The sequence below is a fragment of the Falco peregrinus genome, chromosome 12, assembly GCF_023634155.1.
Source record: "Falco peregrinus isolate bFalPer1 chromosome 12, bFalPer1.pri, whole genome shotgun sequence".
Lineage (NCBI taxonomy): Eukaryota > Metazoa > Chordata > Aves > Falconiformes > Falconidae > Falco > Falco peregrinus.
In genome coordinates, this window is record NC_073732.1 from 16,594,217 (window position 1) to 16,615,754 (window position 21,538).

At 47.2% G+C, this 21,538-nt stretch overlaps 1 protein-coding gene across 5 annotated transcripts in view; it reads right to left on the bottom strand.

The window, feature by feature from the left end:
• Window positions 1-3,934: 3,934 nt before the first annotated feature.
• The window catches only part of IL1RAP (interleukin 1 receptor accessory protein), a 49,528-nt gene continuing 31,924 nt past the window's right edge, over window positions 3,935-21,538 (bottom strand). For 4 of the 5 annotated variants that reach the window (XM_055817244.1, XM_055817245.1, XM_055817246.1 and 1 more), the window contains exons 6-11: window positions 20,666-20,737; window positions 19,388-19,517; window positions 18,271-18,419; window positions 15,254-15,403; window positions 14,168-14,311; window positions 7,862-11,509 (exon numbers count right to left, since the gene is read on the bottom strand). In XM_055817244.1, the coding sequence (XP_055673219.1) occupies window positions 10,929-11,509; window positions 14,168-14,311; window positions 15,254-15,403; window positions 18,271-18,419; window positions 19,388-19,517; window positions 20,666-20,737 (1,226 nt within the window). In that variant the 3' untranslated portion in view covers window positions 7,862-10,928. Of the gene's footprint in view, window positions 4,988-7,861; window positions 11,510-14,167; window positions 14,312-15,253; window positions 15,404-18,270; window positions 18,420-19,387; window positions 19,518-20,665; window positions 20,738-21,538 lie in introns of those variants that run through there. The other variant, XM_055817247.1, reaches the window with a different exon arrangement.

The window sequence follows — 21,538 nt, forward strand, 5'->3', positions numbered from 1 at the left end:
GGTGGATCAGGCACTTCACCTCCTTGTGCAGCCCAGGCACCAGGAGAGACATCTCTGCCGCCTGCGGTGTGAAAATTGGTAAAGAGCAAAGTAAAGGAAGAAAACCTTTTGGAAAACCTGAACACAAACCTTTCATGGGCAATGGGTTGCCAGCTGATTTGGCAACACCGTGCAAATACCCCCCTGGACAGAAAAATCCCTGAGAAGTCTCTTTGCTGCAGCAGGGGAAGGAAGGTAGAACAAGAACTCTGTCTGGAAGCAAAAACCAGGCAAAACAACAATCAGGCGTCCTATTAAGGGTGAGGCTGATTATTCACTTGGACAAATACTGCTGATTTGGAAAACTGATGTTTTCAAGCCAAATGCTTTTGTGGCAGATCTGTTTTATTAAAGTACAAATCATTAGCCTGATTACAGGCAGATGAGTGTAAATGTTGTGTCCCCCGATGCCTGGCCATCACCATGACTGGTATTATGAAGAATTAATAATTCTATAAACCATTCTGTGACATTTGTGTCTCATTAACATCTTCGCAAAAGGGGCCTGTGGTTCATTTATTATGTCTTTTTACCTCTCCCCAGCATGACCAGTAATGGTACATAGCATGAACAAGAGTCAAACCTTGCCTTTTCTGCAGGCAGCTATGGGGTCGTTCATTCATTTCTCCTCACTCCTGCGTCAGTGTTTTAACTCATGCATTTCCAGAACAGCACTGCGCTTTCCTGGCTGCCAGGTGAGGCCGAGTGCCTGGGTGATGAGCAGGGAGCACTTCCATCTCCCAGGCTGCAGCTCCGTGCTATGGGTGCACCCTCCTGCATACATGACCTCGTATGGTCTCCCCTGCCTGACATGGCTCTGGGTTATACTGACGTATATGTCGTACTGGGCAGACACCATCCGAGAGGTGGTGCTGCCCTTCACAGATATTTGTGGTGAATCAACCATGGGAGAAAAAAATATAAATGTGGAGCAAGGATTAAAGGTTTGAAACATTTTTTCCCTATTTATGGCATCTGTTGGTTCCTTCACAATCTTGTCACCATTTGGGAAAATGTCTGCTATAAATACACTTAAATCAGATGCTCTGAGATCAGCATCTTAGTGTAGTAGATGAGAATAAAAATCTTGTTGATGTTAGGAAGAGAATTTGTTTAAGTTCTTGCAGGTTAGTGATTCATCCAACATTTCAGATGTGAGGAACAGCCCATCATCTGCAAGTCCAGTAGGACTTGCTAGGGAAAGATCTCCTGGGTACCAGAGCTTTGCAATCACTGAAGACAGGTTGATGTTGAAATGGACTAAGTGACTTGCCTGTGTCCCCTAACTGCCTAGCTAGCTCTGTTCAGTGTCTTCATGACACCACCAGCCTTCCACAGATTGAAAACAGCTAGATAACAGTAGAAATATTGTACAAATGGCTCTGCACATTATGATCTGGTAGCCTCGTACCGTTGCATGACATAGGTAGGATATACAACATTGTATGAATGTTTATCATTAGGGTATGGTAGAAATTCTCCATATATACTAACTCAGCTCCCCTCTGAATGGTTCTCTTGAGAGGACTGGGTGGGGTGAAGGGGATTATAGTATTGTGCTGACTTAATTTTGGAGATGTTCGCATTTTTTTATACAGCTGACAAATACATGTGTGTCAGAGAAAAGAGCAGTGACTACAGCCCATCTGCACCAGTCAGTGTAAAATGGGACATGAACAGATTTTAACTGATTTTCAGAGAGCAGAAATCAACTGCAAAGAGTTTGCCCTGGCCCTAAAGCAGGACCTCATGCTGGCACTTGCAGGTATTGCTACGCAACGTGCTCTGGGTGAGAGATAAATACAAAGGAAATTGGTTCTAGGGTTTGGCCCCCTGTGTCCTTGCTGAGATAGCCCATCCAGCACGATGTGCCTTTGGGCTCTGGGACCTTGGACTTGGGGGCAAAGTCCCTGCACGCACTGAAATCCACCACATCTCGGTATTTGTTAGGAGAGCAACCAAAACTCTGGGTCCATTTGGTGGGTAGGAAAAGGAGTGGTAAAATTGCATTAGCTCTGTTGGAGCAACAGAAGCAATGGTCCTTACCAGTTTGCATTTGTTCTTTCATGAAGAGCTGACAGTTTGCCCAGAAAGGCTGGGTATGGCCGCTCTGTACATCTGTTAGAAGTTCCAGCTGTTGTTACCTGTATCTTTGGATTGATGTAGTCAACCGAGACACCACCATAGTTAAATAAGGGCAAAGTCTGTAAATAAAAGCTGTTTAAATGCCAACAAATAACAAATATGCTGACTCTGGAGGTTGATTGATTACAAATTTGTATTTTTTGTATTTTGTAGCTTGTGTTTTCAGCTCTACCAGACTCATTGACAGTACCATCCCACATCTAGTTGTAAGCAACTGGAGCCATTTAACTATTTAATGGTATTTTGATTATTTGTCACAAAGCATTCTGCAATTTATCAACTTGCTTTCCAAGTATCTCATTCCTGCTCCTCCTCTTTGATCAGTGAAAATGCACACACAGACAAAACTTTTCTGAGCCACTTACAATGTGTCTGCTTGAAATTACAGAGAAATCCACGCCTGGAGAGTTTTCTAGACTCTGAATTTCTAATTCCTACGAGGTGGTAGGGGGGGGTTGCCCTGATGTTTTTTTACATTGACTCAACAGCAGGTTTTTTGGTTTCTATTTTCTCGGTCTGCTGCAGCAGGGCTGTTAGGATTCAGCTCACAGATTCTTGTAACAGGAGAGCCGTCATCTGTGCTTGATCTCAGAAGGAAAGGACTGAAAAAGTCAGGGCAATACTGGGGAAGAGAGGCTGCTGAGGAATGAAAGTGATGTGTGAATTATAACTGGGCTTCAGCACTGTTAAAAGTGGAGAGATGTGGCCACTTCCTTCCTCACAGCCCCAGCAATTTCATTATGGCTGCACCTGAGGACATCAGATAAGGGCCTGTCCTGGGCGCCGCAGACCCTGTACCCCAAGGGCTCGGTTTCATGTTTCAAAAGCAGAAGAAAAATAATTACTTGCCAGCCTGAGAGGCAACAACAAGACAGACCAGAGTGGTGAAGGAGAGCATTTTTTTGTCTCAGGGGAAGAAAACAAATGCAGTGTATTACTGGGTCTGAGCATCAGCTGAAGGCGGACAGCTGGCTCCCAGGATTAGCACCCTTCCTTGGTGGGGAGAGAAGTAATTTTACAAAGTGGAATGAGGCAAATGAAGTTTTCATTGCAGATGAAGAGTGGGAAACACTGCTGACAGCCATCTCAATGGACTGATGAAACGGCAGCCCCAGGGAGACTGACTGTTCAAAGGCTCTTTCAGTTATTTAATGAAGTGTGGTTGAGTTTTGACCCCTCAGCTTCAGTGCCTGAGGTTTTCTGTGAGTGTTTGAGGTCTTACTCCTATTCCTGAGCTCATTGACTACTCAGGGCATTTTAAAAATCATACTTCCATAGGTTTGTAATGATTTTTTTTCTTGCTGCGTGAAAGGCCACACAACTGCCAGAACAAATTCATCATATGGTGGAGCCAGGAGAGGGACCGAGCCCAGGAGCCCACTGCAAGCACTGGGAGCAGGTGGGGACGTCAGCCAGCCTGGGCAAACCACCACCCCAGGCACCACCTGGTGAACAAGGCTCTAGCATTTACCAGTTCCCATGGCACTTGTAACAACAGCAGGTTAAAGAAATCTGTTTATTTAGAGAGAAGAGACTTGTCTGAAGACTTTTGACCAAGTTCATTTAAACCACAGTGGATAACGCACCATGCTGCACGGTGCACTCCTGCGCTGGTGTGAGCTCCCATTGCCATTAGCAGAGTTTTATCCTTTGCAAAATGCAGGCTTGCTCCCCCTTCTCAAAGGTTACTGCCAGGAACACGGCTTCTCCCCCCTCCCTCCCTCTTGTCCCCCGGCTGGTGACCTGCCCTCCCGCACTGGACCCCACCAGCAGCCCTGCAGCAAGCACGACCACAGCTGGGGATAAGCAATGCCAGAGAAACACATTTTTAGCTCCACTTGGCAATTTCAATTCAGGAGAAAGACCCGGGCAGGCAGCCCCCAGCTGCTGCTCTGTGTGTGGCTGCAGGTCCCCGGCTCAGACCACCAGCACCAGTGATACTGCTGCAGTCCTTCATGCTGGCACGGGACTGATGGTGACTGACACCATGTCAGCCCGTGACATCATAAAAATATCTTAGTTGAGGCTGCAGTGATTTCTTTTCTGGCCTAGCACCCGCAACACCGTCAGCCTCTTGGCTAGAGTACGTAGAAGTCGTTGTTGTTTGACAGGTCGCTGTAATGGCAGAGGGCAAGAGCAGGAGCCTGTGCTGGCGGGGGCTCGGGTCGACTCCTGCTCTGACCCCCCTGCGCCATGGGCCCACCCGAGCCTGGCTTGCAGAGATGAGCGTCCCACCGGGGCTCAGCCACAGCCCGATGCTTGCGCTTGAGTCTGCTGCCGCTGTTGCAATAGGTCCCACAACACTGGCATGTCAAGAAGTGCTTGGCTCGGTGTTTGGCCTTTGACTCAGGGGCCGAGGCCATCCCTCCGGGAACAAGAGTCCCTGCCGTGGCGCCCTGTGGGCTGGGCTGCCCTTTCAACCGGCTCCTTCTCCTCTGGACGGGGTCCAGGCTGATGTCTGACTGGGAGGAGCAGCTCTCGTTCCAGCCGGCACCGGCGCTCAGGCTGCGCAGCGGCAGGGCAAGCCGCAACGCCTTCCAGAACTGGGAGCCAGAGCGCTTGGACTTCTCCCCCTTCCAGGTGACAAAGGAGACAGACTCCTTCAGCTGGAGGATGCTGGGGTGGGTGCACTGCAGCGGCCTGTACTCCACCACGATGAGCTTGGTGGCGATGGCGTTCTGGCACATGATGCCCAACTTGAACTCCAGGAGGCTGATGCTCTTCTCCGTCAAGTAATCGGGACTCAGGACCACAATCATCCTGCGGCTCCTCTGGATGAAGTCAAACACGGCTTCGGTGGTATCTAAGAGTGCAGGGACAGAGGAATTGGGATGCACAAGGGGGAGGGAGTGGGGAGAGAAAAGCTGAAGGAAGCTGTTTGGTGGCATACCTGCACAGCTCCTCCCTTCCCACGGAGGGAAACCTGGCACAAGCCCAGTGACTTTTGAGTTGCCCACGCACCTGCTGGCAGGGACTGCAGGAGCAATAGCAGCATTTTTGCTTTGCAGGGGTTTTTTGAGAAGGCTGAAATGGTAAACAAGCCAGGATGGCAGGATGAGCCAGGACTGTACTCTGACTCCTGCCCTACACAGCACCACTCCTGCCCAGGGAAATGCAGGCTCTTGGTAAAAGGCAGGTCTTGTTTGGGAAACACCTGCCCAGACCCGCACGTCTCTCTCTCACGCTCTCTCACCTAGAAATGGAAGCCTCCAAACTTAGAAAGCAAAAATGTGAGCCTTAAACCTTTCCATGAGTTCCCCTAGCCATGATGGAGGATGAGAATACTGTCCTTCAAAGCATTTCTGGGGATTAATTGCAGTTTGTAAAGCTCAGCAAGATGCTTAGCTGGAACAGTGCCAGGCAAGGGCTGCATCTCTTTCATTATGAATGTTAAAAAGCAGCAAATCTGAAGGATGTCCTTGGACTTCCATTTATGGCTTGGGATGCAGTAAGCATATTGGAGGTGTCATGGCTAATGGGTGAGCAGTGGAAAGGATGGAAGTTAACAGGGCTATGGCACTTAACAAATTAACCCAAGCTGATTAACAGAACTGTAAAAAAATTTAAGAAGTTTTTTAAAAAAAAACTTACTGAGTGTGGGTGCCTGAGATGGGGGGGACCTGAGGACAAGGTGGTGTTCAAGCAGGAAAGGGATTACTGGAGCATCAGCTTGCACACTCGGAGAGAAAAAACCTGCCTGCAGGAATGTCTTGCAAAAAGCTGTTCTGGGGAGAAGAGCTACCTGCTGCTTCCATTGCCTTTCACACTGCTAAAACCCCGATTCCTCAGTCTGGAGACTCCTCTCCCTCCCCGCCGGTGGAACACTGGTCTTTTATATAAATAAAAATACCGCTCCTTCCCTGCCATGGCAATGTCTTTTGCTCTTCCAGCACCTGGCTGTCTCTCTCCTTCCTTATCTTGCAGCAGAAGGTGCACCGTATTGCACCTGGATGAATCTGATTTAAATATTGTACAGAGCAATACTTTTTTTTCCAGCTATGTAACTAGCTGTAAAACTCGTCATCATTAGATTATTTGGGGACCAAGAACTTGGGATAGGAAAAAGGATTAAACAATAATATCCTAATGGAGAAAGTAAGGCACTGTTTGGTTCTTTAACGTAATACTAAGATTAAAATCAAACTCTTTGGAGTATGTTTTTCTTGTATACAGTTTGGGTGGAATTCCCCACCTGACACATACTGATTCATTGAAACCAAAAGTAGATGACAGTCAGTACTGTCAGAATTGTCACTTAACACCGCAAAATGTTCTTACCACCCTATCTCAAAGGCACAAAGAATTGGCAGCAAGCTCCCAATTTACTGAGTCCAGACCTCATTCAAACCTTTCCATAACCGATTGAGATCTGTTTTGAAATCAGCCAAGCTTCAACATTTTGTGAAAGGAAAAGCCCCTTTGCTTGTTTGAAAGGTCTTTCTTTTTGAAACTGGAATCACAGAATCACAGCGAAACATAGGCAGGAGCAGCCCCTGGGAGGTCACCCGTTCTACCTGCCTGCTCAGAAAGCACAGGTTCAATTAATGTGATTCCAACACTGCTGAAATGAAATGTTTTGATTGAGCTGACAGTGATGGTTTTCTTTCACCAGTTTTGAATTTGCAACACTTTCTGAGACTCAATATTTTTTGGCAGAGAAAATGCTCACATTCCCAAAGATAGTTTTTATTTCTGAGAAGGGGATGCATTTAGACTTGGTTGACCAGGATACCTTGGGATGTTCAGTTTACAATGTAATCTCAGCTTATGAAAAATCCTGACTGGCCACTTCACAGTCTCCAGGCAGGATGGTCCCTCCCCGTGACACCAACAGAACAGGGTGGGACACTGAGCAACGACACTGCAGGGGTCTGGGTACCAACAGAGCTGGGAATTTGATACTCTTGGATATCTGCTTTATACTAAATACATTCCATCTGTACTACATGGTTATGAAGGACACTGCATTTTTTTGTTGGTTTACTTATGTCTCCTACCCTAATGCACCCCAGAGATATAACAGAGGACTGCAAGAGCCATACATTTGTCCCAGCCCAATAAAAGCTGAGGGGTCACAGACCCCAAATCCACAGATGACTCCAAATCCATAGATCGTGACAATTATTCATTGCTCTACTGGTCTGGAAGTGCTAGGCTCTCTCTCTCAACTTACCTCCTAGCACGCAAATAAGGGGAAAAGGCAAGAAAATGGCTTGGATGAAAAAATATGGTGCTGAATGAACCTTGTCTACCCAACTACCTGGAAGGTGATGGGCAAAGCAGCCTAAGAGTGAGTTTCATTTCTGTGATTAGGGCAGATTTCCAAGACACTTGTTCAACATTCTGGCTTGGTCTATCAAGAGGATGGTGTTTCCTTCCCATCTTTCTATTTCATGACTGCAGAGTGAGTACTGTTCAGGTCAGAGACTTTCTGTGTGTGCACATCCACTGCTGGGTGACATTTGAATGCTGCACATCATTGTGTTTCTGCTTGCATGGCCCTGGTAGCAGCGGTGGTGCCTCAGGATCTCTACAGGCACGCCCTGAAACAGCCAGGAAAATGCCCCCCCCAACAAGGTGTCCCCAAATGATCTTGATGCTTGGACTACACACAGTCATCTTTCTTTTGCAGATGCAATGGAGAGGAAAATGATACTTATGAGAAATGCACAAGGACTGAAATGCAGAAGTGAAAACGTTTTATTGAAAAGCAAAATAAAATAATACTGACACTTCACAGACCAAAACCACAAAACATACAGGAAACAGAAGGGAAAACTTTGGACCAGCTGTTCAACATCAAATGGCACGGGGCGGGTGGGGAGGTATTTTTTCCAGTTTGTGCCATGCTGTTTCCCCATGAAATAACAATGAAGAACTTTATATGAACTTCGTATTGCTAAACACTAGGTTAGAGCACAGAAACTGAAATGAACCAACTGAACTAGACAGATGCTCTGACAGAATTCCACAATGGAAACCACATGTGGCACAGGATGAAATGGCAGGCACATCTGAGGTGCTTTGCAGATCTACATTATGACTGGGACTGGGCTTCACCCCTGGCCTGAGAGCTCCCAGCAAAGCCAGTGGTAAAGCTCCCGGGGGAGCAGAGCCTGCTCCAGCACTACCCCTTGCACACTGCTCCCTTGGGACCTCTTGGGCCCCTTTCAGACCATCGCACCTTTTGCCTTGTGGGTGCTCTGCTGATGTCTCTCAGTAATCCTGTTGTGGGATTGCGATGGCACCAAAGGCTACTGCAATGCATGCCAGAGAAAGTCCCAGTCTATTATTTATTTGGAAAACTCTCTGAATAAAACCAGCAAAATAAATTAGGTGGATTTAACCTCCTAAAATAATCACTTACTAAAATATCAGCAGAAGATCTCTTCGTACCTCAGCCAAAAGTGAGATGTGATGTGGTAAGCTCTGGGATGGTAACTAAATTTATGTGCTGTTTTGAGTCACTTTTTTAAAAATCAAATTGGAATCCAACACAGTTCTGCTTTAGCCTCAGGGCCTTCCCTCTCCCTGCAGATCTGGCAGCTAATTACCGAGACGCTGAAAACACAAACAAAAAGGTGAAGCTGGGCAAAACGACGTGGTCGCAATAGGTTCACAAAGTTGAGCATGGGTTTGGGTGCTATCTCATATAAACTAAGCAGATGAGGAGCTCCACTACCTTCAGTGAAGCTGACTGCAATTTGATCTGCTTAAAGCAAAGCCTACTTGGGGTGGGTAGGATGAAGAGGAAGGTGAGAAAGAAGCTTTGTTTGTTCCACATTTGTACAGTACTTGCCCAATGGCACAGGTGGCTGCGGCTCCCCGCTGCCCTGGAATAACATCATTAATCATGAGATACTAAGAGCAAGAGGCTTCACTGCTCTAGGATTCAGCCCCACACCTTTAATCTTGGGCTGTTTACTGCGATGCCCTTAAACCTCCCTGCTCAGCCAGGTGAACAGCACACAGACTCCAAATTGTAGTGCTTTTTTTAATACCATTATGAATGGATGTGCTTCACCCGCTGGAAGACAACAGAGTGAAAGAATGAGTCAGAGGTGACTCAGAAACAAACATTATCAACGACAAATAAGCATGCACTTAGTGTGCGTAACACTAAATTCCACAATTAAGTGGGCAGGTCCTTGCACTGGGAGCTACAGGTGTATGAAGACACCCCCAGAGCTTGTAGTTCTATGTGGAAACATTGTGAACAACAGTACCAGTCAATGCCAGGGTCCCACCGTGCTTTGGTCTGTCATACAAGGGAAGGGATGCTCACCTCCTGGGTCTGAAAAGCCTGTCTGCCAGGGGTTAACTCACCAGGTCCTCTCCTATGCCTGCTGTCTCCCACTGAAGCAAGGGCTGGTACTTAGTGGGTTATTTTTATATTTCCATTTTGTGCAAAGGTCGGTTGCAGAAGCTGAGATACATCCTCTGTTCTGCAACTCTGGGCGGGAAATAAGTTGGGCAGAGACTTGCTTTGTAATGCCAAGGCTAGGTTAAACCTGAGTCCTGAATTATGAATGGTGAAATTGTTCATACCCAGGCAGAGAACACCGAAGCTTCATACAATCATAGAATAGTTTGGGATGGAAGGGACATTTAAAGGTCATCTCGTCCAACACCCTTGCAACCAGTAGGGAGATTTTCCACCAGATCAGGTTGATCAGAGCCCCGTCCGACCTACCTTTGAATGTTTCCAGGAATGCAGCATCTACCACCTCCCTGGGCAACCTGTTCCAGTGTTTCACTACCCTCACTGTAAAAAATTTCTTCCTTAAATCTAGTCTGAATCTAACTTCTTTTAGTCTAAAACCACTACCCCTTGTTCTATTGCAACAGGCCCCTACTAAAAAGTCTGTACCCGTCTTTCTTATAAGCCCCCTGTAAGTATCGAAAGGCCAGAATAAGGTCTACCTGGAGCCTTCTCTTCTCCAGGCTGAACAACCCCATCTCTCTCAGCCTTTCCTCATAGTCTTACCCAGCTAGACAGAGCTAGCAGTTTTTATTAAGTTCAAACAAGTCTGTAGGCTCTCCTGGGGAGTTGGACATACATCCACTGTCACCCCAGAGGTCTTGGCAGTGCCTTGCACGATGCTTTCCCCCAGCCAGCAGCACAGAGACAGTAGGTGGCTTCAGTAGTAAATTGGGGTACTTGCTTGTGAAGTCCCTGAGTTTACTCAGCGAAGAAGCATCTCTCAGACATGCTCCATGGCCCGTACTAATGAGACATTTCCCCTGGACTACAAGCATTACAGCCCTGAAGAATCTGGGATACTCAGGAGACTGCAAAGTCCCAGAGACTAACCACTCATTAGTAGAAATGCTACAATACAAATATCACCTAGCAGAGTTTTTTGGGTTTGGGGTTTTTTAAATGCTTTTGTAACAGCCATTTCACATTGCCAAACTATCTGAACGCACCTGCTCCTCCAGAAATGCAGGGAGCAAAGATGAGAAGCCTCAAGAGTCTACACTCCTCCCACTGAAGAATGATCAGGGCTATATATCTGGCACATGTATGAAAGGTTTTGTATTGGAGCCACCTTTCAAACTGTTCCCCAGCCTCTGCAACTGGGACCAACAACCAGGAAGGAGTGAAGCCACTTAGGAGAGGAAAGGAACTCTGTCCTGGATGCTAACAAAGGTCCCAGAGGAACTGCATCTAGGAGTACTGGCCTGTACAAATACTAAGCTATCCCCATGTGAAGGCTGCATCCCACCTGAATAGCCCAAATTTAGACGTTGAGCCCAGGGCTTGTATGGTTGATGACAAGGATGTGCATCTGCAGAGGCAAGGTATATGCATCTTTGGTCTCTCTACTGCCAGGGCAGCAGAAAAGCTGCATGGAGGCATCACTGTCCTCTGAACTGCTTGGGAAACACGCCGAGTTCCTTTCCACTGCCTGGCCTAAGTTGTGGATTTTTGGGGTTTGTTTTGGTTTGTTTTCTGATGGTGTCAAACATTTTTCAGGGATACGTATGAGTTTCTCAAGGCTCAGACTCCTGCCGATTTTTTTCACTGGCATTTCCACCCGCAGCTGATTCCAGAACCTGCTCTTTGGGAACTTGGATTTTTCGCCTTTCCATTTAATGACAGTTAAGGCCGCCTTGGCCTGCTTCAGCTCCTTCACTTTGCTCTTCTTGATGGCTTTGTACTGCACTAGAATGACTTTGATGTTGCCCTTGGAGGCCATATTCTCTAGACCAGCCTTGAGCTCCAGCAGGGCCTGTGTCCCCTGCAAGACGTAGTTGGGGCTCAGGACAACAAGCAGACGTCGGCTTTTCTGGATGAAGCTCAGGGTTTCGTCTGTGACAACTGGGAGAAAGAAACATTGAGGTAGTTAGTGATGGCTGAGAACCTGCTGCTGAGCTTCTAGTGTGACACCAGGTGTTTCTTGAAGGGGACAACAGAATCCCTTGGAGACTCTCTCTGGAGACTATACAGGTCCTTCCCAACCCTGCAAGTGATTCCGGGTATGGCCTACTACATCACGGCTGGTACCCACTGCCCCACAGAGTGACACCTTCTACTCCCAGGCTGCCTACAGATGTGTCCCTCTCCACGCTACATGGAGATGCCTGAAGCACTGTACTACACAGCAGTGGCACCACCCAATGCTATGAGGATGCCATGTGGCCAAGAGGGCAGCTCTAGTAGGCTCAGATTTAGCTTCCTTCTAGTGAGAGTGGAAAAAGAGGCTCTTGGGAGCAAAGCAGGATAATTGCCAGCTGGACACCACATGATCTCAAGGAAAAGACACAGCCTGAAGAAGTGTCAGGAAGCCCAAATGCCTGTGCTTACATCCTCCTCTGGCAGATGTCCAGAATGACTCTGGGTAATCCCTTCACTCCTTTTGCCTTAGTTTCCCCACACCAAACCCAAACAGTAAGTATCTACACCTTTCCTAAGTGTCTTCATGGTTAATTTGCTTTGGAAATACCGCCATCCTAACTCCTTTACTCATCCAGCTGTTCCTGTTGCAGTCATCGATGAAAGCAGATTTGAGTGTTTCTAGAAGTGACAAGTAAACTGCTCAGGACTTTTAATGAAGTGTCCCAAAAGTTACATCACTTCGAGCTGCAGAGATGTCATGGTAACTGTGGATCCTCTTTGAGTTTCTAACATCCACAGGTAGACTGCCCTTAGGCACCATTCTGTAACTAATGTGAGAACTCCCTCTAAGTGTGAATCCCAATGCTTGCACTCTGCTGCAGGATCTCCCAGACTTCATTGACAAGGGAACGTTCTTGACTGGTCAGAAAATAGAATGGAAAATAAAATAACACTGATGGGCAACTTCATTTAGCTGTCAAGCACGTTTGATTAGTTCCTGTCAGCAAACTTGCAGGATAATCCATCTCACACTGTTTCTTCATCAAGGACAACATAACTCCCTATCCAAGACACAGATGCACACCCTAGAGGCATGACACCAGCTGCCAAAAGCTATTTCCTGGCCCACTGTGCTTCCCTAAGAACAAGATTAGTCAAACCCTAGCTAAGAAGCGATGGGGAAGCCCCAGCAGTGTTGCAAACAGCAGCGCAACGATGAACCACCCCGCAGTGCTCCAGAGGGCTGGTGCTGCATTGAGGCTGGCAGCGACTGCCACGGCGAGCAGGGATGGAAGCACTCCAGAGGTGAGGGTGAAGGGCAGGGAGCCCAGGAGAGCTGTACCGGGAGGAAAATGAGACCCTCCAAAGGGAAAGGATGGCAAGAAGCGGCAGAGGGAACAGGAGGGAGATGTACATCTTGAGAAACAACTGGTGAGAATAGCTTAGAGCAAACCTGCTCTGAGCCTGGCACTGGCATCAAGCAAACAGAGCCTGGAGGGTGCCCTGCCATCCAGGCTGTCTCTAGAAGAAACGTATTTGTTTGCCCTCAGACTTATTGGTGTGATGTCCTGGCAACGATCTAGGAGACAAAGGGAACAGATCCCAGACTGATCCTGCTCCCACTGTCATGCAGCTGGGATGAGACTCCAAGCAGTTCCTCCCGTCCTACCCAAAAGGGACCTCTATGGACTTTATCAGCACAGGTTCCGTCATCAGCGGGGTCCTGATCCAAAGCCCATGAATCCAAAGTGGGGTGGTCTGCACTGGCGAAAGTTCAGGCTTTGAAATTTTAGTAGGCATCAGGGATCATGCAGCCAACTCGGCCCCCAGGACACTGGAAATGGAGACTTGGCTAGATTTCTGCCCTTGCTGTGACACCTGTGTGACCATACGCGTATCTGGAGAGTTTCATAAACTTCCATTCTTGGTGATTCCCTGCATCCCTCCAGCAGATGCTGTGTCCAGAACCTTGTATGATTTAGCTTGAAACAGTGGGAAAAAAAAAAATCTACATCGTAGTAAAGAGATGCGTCTCACTAACTGCAACAAAGTACTCTTAATCATAGCAACTTAATTGTATTCCATGTTAGACACAGACTCTCTAATTAATGAGAGTGAGTGGGAGGCATTCTGGGAGAGCACCTTATCTTCTCACTGATGTTGGCACAGTGCTCTCCACACCTCCCTGAAGCAGATACTCCTGTTTTTTACAGGCACTCACCATTACTCTCTGTGAGCTACCAGTCTGGTCCAGTATCACACTTCCTCAGACTTTCCTTTTTAGCTTTGACTTTAACTCCCTTTTTTAAGACAGCTCAGAGAGTTTGCATGAAGGTCAGTAGTCCAGTTCCCTCACGTTGATAGATCAATCACTCCTGCACATCACTCCAAGAGAGAGCAAGTGAAACAACCAACAACCACCACTTGCCCACCGTAGCCTTTTTTGGTGGCCTGGAGCATCTGCAACACGTCACATGAAACAAAAACACCAGAAGATACCAACAGCAGAATGTTAATGGAGATGGGGAAAAAACAAAGGATAAGGTTAATCTGGATAGGACAGCTCCTATCTATTATGGTATCTCAAAGAACAATGAAGAGAGAGTGCGTATGGAGCACGGCCCCCTGTGAAATACTCACTTCCCCCAGGAAGGCTGTCTCTGTCGAAGATACACAGCTTGTACCCAAACTCATTCTCCAAGACTCCCCGCAGTGTCAGCAGCACAAATTCCTCCTCCTCTGCATTGCGTGCGTAGGACACATACACATCGTACTCCTTCCCGTCTGAGCAGTGGGAATGCAGAGAAACACAAAGGGCAGAAGACACACTTGTGATACCACACATGCTGAGCCTGACTTGTTTCACGGGAAAAGCAGATACGACAGCTCACTGAGCCCAGGCACCGCAGATTAAGACACATCGATTTCCATAGTTAGGACACAGCAGCAGCACTGCCTCTTTGACTACCCAGCCTGAATGTGCAGGTACTCAGACACTGCTGCGTTGCTGAAAGCATGAGACCACAGCAAGGTGACAAACCCATTCTGTCCCTGGACCTTTTGTCTTTTGACATCTTTGACATTGCTTTCCCTCACTGCTGTCTATCCACATGAGCAGTCCCACCAGACAGACTTGCACCCTGCCTGCACCTTCTGAGAGCCACCGCACCCCTTGGCAGGTTCACACCACAAGCTGCAAGGGCTCACACACCATCCTCATCCTACAGAGGAAGAAATCTCAGCTCAGAGTCCCAAGAGATAAAATCCCAGTAACACATGGAAGCTGTGGAAGAACTGAGGACAGAAGGGTGATTTCCACATCCATCCTTTTGGATACCTTCCTACATTTTAAAGCAGAATCACCCTGGATTCGTGAATCCTTACATAGAGTCACCAGAGAAACCAGGGGCTTACTGAAAATTCTTGACTTTTGACTATCTAGATCAGGTGAAACAGCCAGCCATCAGCAGGGCAGTGCCCCACTGACAGTAGACACATCCACGTTTCAACACTGCAGAGAATACAGAGGACTTCTCCTTCCATTCCCCTAACTCAGGCTTGACTCCTCTTGCCCTAAAATGTCCCACGCAACTGAATGTAGCTATAGAAATGGAAGGTCGAAACGTCATTATGCTGTGGAGAGGGTTAAAGATAGCTTATATGAAAACTCCTTCATTTTCTGGCCTGTAGCAGGATAAAATAAATGCAAGCACTTTAACTCCTTACCTAGAATGGTTTCATCTGTTCCAAAATGAGCCCGATAGAAGAGGACCATTTCAAGCCAATAAACATGATAGATGACTATCAGCACCACAATGAGCAGGATGGTTGCCCCCAGTCCACATGCCAGCTCCACGGTGTACTTCGGTGCTACAACTGGGTTTGAAAAGAAATAAGGGGTCTGGTTTACAGAACAGCTTGGGCCTTCAGCTAAGCAGGAACAAGCTTATGTCACATGCAGCTAAACACCACAGAGAAACAGCCAAGAGCCATGTTGGCCCTTCAGAGGAAGGTGACGAAGCCAAGGCTTCTCTGGCAGGACATGTCATGGCTGGCCACCCTGGAGTCCCCGTTCTGGGTTACTAGGTCTGGTTGGGCTGGCAGAGAAGTCAAAGCGCAGGCTGGACTCCTGTCTCTGAGCAAGACCCGGGGAGCGGCCAGATGGTAGAATGACCTGTTGACAGAAACCACCTGCACAGTCCAAAGCCAGCTCATGAATGCGCACATTCTTAGCGGTATGTGCAAACTTAGGGCAATACAACAGCACTTACTTCAGGAGAGCCAGCCAGAGCTTACCTGCAGCAAAATAAAGGGCCACCATTTCCCCTCACCATCAAACACACGCAGATCTTGTGTCTTGTCCCAGACTGACAGTGAGGATATAACTAGCCATGGCCTGATAGTTTTCTATCAGGAAAGAAGAATCACCATTCATTACAGAAAAGCTGAAGTGCTTGCAAACAAATAGGACAACCCGTGGACATCAAGCTGGAAGATCACAGGCACCCCTCCAACTCACAGCGTCTGTCACACTACTGCCGATTCTTTGTATTAGGGTCAGAAAATAACTCTTCTAACTGTATCCCTGGGCAACTCTGGTTTCCTGAAAATTCAGGTGGCAGGTAACATACACATTAGCAAACTGCACAATAACAGTACAGCAGTGAGCGGAAACCTCACCAACTTCAGGATTTAATAAGTTTTATTAGAAACTGAATTAAAAAAAGAGAAAGTGGAAGGAATTTAACAATTTTCATTAGGTGATGAGCAGAGGTAGTACATGAGGAGAGGGAAACCATCCAGAAAAATCAGGAAACATATATAACCTAGTGTGATGAAAGAGCTGGAGCCAACAGATATAGCTACTAGCTAAAAACTGGAAGACAAGTGCTGAGGGGTTAGATTCTGGCATGCTTGATGTTCCTGTGTGCAGCGGGATGGTCTACAATGAGCTTAGCTTGGGGTTGCTCTGCCAGCAGTGGTCAGGTCTGGTTCTTGGATTTTGTTGTGGAGCAGAGCAGAAAAGGAGGGGACTAACCAGGTTGGATCAGAGCAAACCCACTCAGCTGCCCAGGAGCAGACAGGGGAGGAAGAGAGCAGATAGTCCAGAGCAGTCTACTAGGAAACAGCATTCAGGCACTGCTGTATAAAGAATCTGAAGATTTTGGATCCGCTTCTGCTACACGCACAAACAGAGCATCCCAGAAGAATTATGTATATAGGGTGAACACCCTGGCACATGGTTCCAGCCTCAGTTGTGTTTGGTCTATTGTTCCTTCCTAATGATCCAGAAAAGGTTTGTCTCTGCCCTGGTTTCAGCTGGGATAGAGTTAATTTTCCTCTTAGTGTGTGCAGTGCTGTGTTTTAGATTTGGTGTGAGAACAATGTTGATAGGACACTCATGTTTTTAGTTGTTGCTGGGTGATGTTTATACCAAATCAAGGACTTTTCGGTTTCTGGGGCCCTGCCAGTAAGAGGGCTGGAGGGGCACGGGAAACTGGGAGGGGACACAGCCAGGACAGGTGACCCGAACTAGCCAAAGAGGTGTTCCATACCATGGGGTGTCATGCTGAGTATATAAACTGGGGTAAGAAGGAGGAAGGTGGGGACATCTGGCATTATGGCTTTTGTCTTCCTGAGTAACCGTTACATGTGATGGAGCCCTGCTTCCCTGGGGGTGGCCAAACACCTGTCTGCCCGTGGGAAATAGTGAATTAATTCCTTGTTTTGCTTTGCTTGCTTTACCTATTAAATTGTTCTTCTCCCAACCCCTGAGTTTTACATTCCTTTTGATTCTCCTCCCCATCCCTCTGGGTGAGGGGGAGTGAGCAAGTGGCTGCATGTGGTACTTGGTCGCCAGCTGGGGTTAAACCTTGTCAGTTTCAAAGAAATGGGACTAAAAAGGAAGAAGAACAAGTACCAAGAAGGAAGACGAAGAGCTCTGTGAGCCTTCCCATGATAGAAGGATGGAGTATGGGGAGGAAGGTGTCCAGCATGAACCACACAAGGCAAGGCAGCATCCCTTATGGGAGAGGGGAGGTCCAACCTACAGTAAGGTGTTGAAGCTCTAGATGAGGTTAATAAGGAGGTGGAAATATCTACTGTAACCAGGAAACCTCAGATACCTATAGCAAAGGCTCAGTTATTACTGAGAGCTGGGTCTGGGAAACAGGAAGAAAATTTTGATGAAAGAAAAACGTACGAAAAAAGCCACACTGAACAGAGCTGGATCAATCCAAACCATCCATGCCAAGATGGCTGCATCTAGACTAGAACATCATCACAGCAAGGACTGAAAACACAGAGCATCAGGTTTAAACTGTCTCACTCCCTAAGCAATGTCAACGAGTGCAGTCTGCCTTTCTGGAGGATGCCAACTGGTAGCTGTTGCATCATGCAAAACCATCACGTAATCAAGTAACCTGAAAGCATTTCAAGCAGCCCGTTCCCTCAGGTTTGTTTCAATTGTGGTACATGGATGGGATGAGAACAGCAGCTCTATCCACCTCTCTCTCTCCGCAGGCACTTGTCCATGGTAGGGTTTAAGTACCATGCAACCTTTGCTCCCTGCCTCCAAGAAGCGGTGCAGTATGACAGCAATAATACAGCACTGCGTACAGAACAGCATGTTGTGGAAAAAGGCCTGATGGAATTACTTGTTTCGCAGGGCAAGGCTCAAGGCAGGACCAAGAGCTCTCTCTGAACACACCTCATTTCACACCCATGCTCTGCAATTATTTTACCTTTCATGTGCACTATGGCCTGGCTATGGTCCTCGCCTTTGGCATTTCTGGCATAGCAAGTATAATTCCGTTTCAAGTCCTCCGGTGTGGCTTTTGCAACTGTTAGAGTCCTTATGACAGTTTTGTCTTCAAATTCTCTAGTAATTTCACTGTAAGATAAAAACTAGAGCATTACATACATGAAACTGCAGCAAGTTCTTAGTGACAAATACTCCTTTCCCTGATATAAACCAACTCTTTCTTTAAAAAAACCCCAAAACACCTAAACTCGTATTTATAAATTGATACACACTTCAGATTTTAATACAGCTGCAGCTGTTCCTTTATCCGATTTTCCTTAACATTTATTTTGCCACTCATAATACTCTCATTGCAGCTGTGTCATGTTGCATTCTAGAGATAAAGTCAGTCCTTGCCTACAAAGCAACAAGATCTCATGAACTCAGGATTCAGAACCCACGTCACATTTTATGTGTGACCCTGGATACATCACTTTCATCTCTTTCTGCCTGAACTGATCATCTGCAAAATGGGGATAGCAGTATTTGCTTTTGCCCTTTCTTTTTCTTATGTAGGTTTGCAAACAAATGGGGCAGTGACCACCTTCCAGATGTAATTCAGCACCCAGCAAACGGAACTCTGAACCTCATTTGGGTTCTTCATGTAACTGAATCTCTATTCTGCCTAATCAATATTACATATAATACCATATTTTTGCTTTCAGCCTCTTTTTTAAAAGATTTTTTTCACTTACGCTATTTGGGAATATTCCTTTAAATAAAATTGTGTCTGATCCTGTTTTACAAGTCCCACAACAGCACCAGCTGTTGGCACTACTACCAGGAGCTGAACAAGTGATGATGTGAACTGGTAAACAAAACTCCCTCAAATTCTTCTGTAAGATAAGACACCATTCAGGTCTGGAGGCCTTCTCCCTGGAGCTGCTGGTGCTCAGCACAGCACGGTGCAGACACATCGGTTTCTGATTAACAGGGAAGCCGGGGACTCCACACTCCCTTGCAAGGGAAAATGGGACTGTTGCATGCCTGTACTCACACCCCTCTGCAGGACTCAAGAGAGGGTTAGATACAAATGAAGGTTCACATTACTGCATCACCTTTGTGTGACTTTTATCTTGGGATCCGTGATGTCATCTGTGTTTTTTCCATCTATGGTCCACCACACCTCAGTCCGGGAGTCCTTCAGGAAGGTGAAGAAGACCTCACAGGACAAAACAAGGTCGTCTCCTGGGAAGAAAGGACCATGGTGAGGTACTGCAAAGCAGGAACAGCATCACCCTGACTTTTGTGTTTGCCAGTGATCCTACCAGCCTGACCTCTGCCTCCCTTCAGGAGGGAATGAGGCTAGTGTCCACCTTCAGATGTCTGACTACAGTTTACCACCCCAGATATGCTGATTTATGACAGACAAATAAACAGGAAAAAATACCCCGCCTTCTCAAATGTGTTACAAATTCCTTGACTGCACCAAGTGACCCACCCAAAGGGAGATGCTCCATGCCAACCACTTCCTTGGAAATCTGGGCAATGTTAACCATCCCCACTGCACAGGGGACAGACACCATAAAGCAAAGGATCCAGCTCCACAAAAGCATTTTGGCATAGGAACACTTGTCCAGGCATTTAGCTTCCCTCAAGATCAGGCTTGGGAGTGTGAATATGTTTGTGATCAGCCTGTTAAGGGATTTTATCTTATAGAGTGACTATGGAAGAAGTCTGACCTTCTGAGCCAGAAAAAACCTGCACTTTCAAAGTGAAGACTCTGCTGCTAATCATTGGCACCACATTTATTACAGCAATGTGATGTGGCACGATCTATTCAAGATAGAGAACTGTCCCAAAGAGCTATCAGTCTAAAGAGATGGGGTAGGAGAAGGGGTGTGGGTACCCCATTACACAATGCTGCGAGGAAAGCTGTCATTAATTAGGAAGTAATCAGCCATAAAGGGAGAGGAAATGAGCAACAAGTGGCCAGAAGGCTGAAGTCACCGAGAGGCTGCATCAGGGAGTGCTGGAGCAAACCACAGCCAGGGACAGGGCTGAGACAAGGTCCTACAGGAATTTCCCTAAGCAACTGAGTGTCCCCATTTCACCTGCTTCCACAGCTACAGTCTTGCATCTCCATGCCTGAATACCTGTCTTTATTTGTGCTTGCAAAAATAATCTTTTAAAGCTGTGCTCTCCTATTCTGGCATCAACAACCGGCACCCCACACTGTCTGCCAGGCAACCTGTGGCAGCTTGTGTGCTTTGCAAGGGAAAGCACCGGGGATGCAGTGGAAAGGGAGAGCTTCTGAGCCCAGCCAGGTCTCTCCACCCCGGCAGGCATCTCATCCATGCCAGGGCAGTGAGAGCAGGCAGAGTGTTGCAATTTACCTGCTTCCAGTTCGTAGACAACTTTCTCATTTGGAGAGATGAACTGTGGTGGCAAGGCCTTGTTTGGAGATCCTGCGGGAGAGAACAGAGAGGCCCCCGTGGGGACCCAGACTTCATGAGAATCTGGGGTGCTTGCAGCCTCGCTCGCAATACCCTTGCAGCCTGCTGCACATGCCCCCATTTAACTTGCAATACAATCCTGCTGCAGAGCTCTATGCAAACAGAAATCTAATCCTCTTCACCAAGTTCAAGGCCAGATCCAGATTTTGAGGCTCCTCCAAAGTTTAGGTAAGTCTAGATATAAGATTTTGGGCCTCTCACATCAGAAGAGTTCCGTCCCCCTCTCAACATCTCCCACAAGACACAACCTGTACCACTTTCTTTTTATTGCTGCTTCTAAAAAACAAAATACAAACATAATCTCCTGTCACAAGTACTTAACACAGCTCTTAAAGCAGCAGTTGCCACGGGACTCGGCATGTGCTCTACATGTAGTTAAAAACTACAGGTTTTTAAGCTCTGCCTACAATTCCCTGGCAGGTAGGCTGAGCCCTTGTGCCTGGGACAGAGCTGTCCAAGCGCTGGGCTGGGTAACTGCCCAGCCAGTTAACAGTCTCAGCACACAAGGCTTTGAAGATTCCAAGAAGACTGAGGCAAGCTGGCTACAATGGGACCATCCCACAAGTAACAAGGAGCAAAGCACACTGGAGACAAAAATTAGCTACAGTGCCAGGGTTATGCGTTCACATGCCAGCAGAGGGTACCCCTGGCCATCTCATGGGCTGCACCTCACCAGCCCAAGCCTGGTCACTCTTGTTCGGGGCATTTGACATGGAGGTAGGACCTCCAGCGCAACATGTTCTGGGCAGTCAC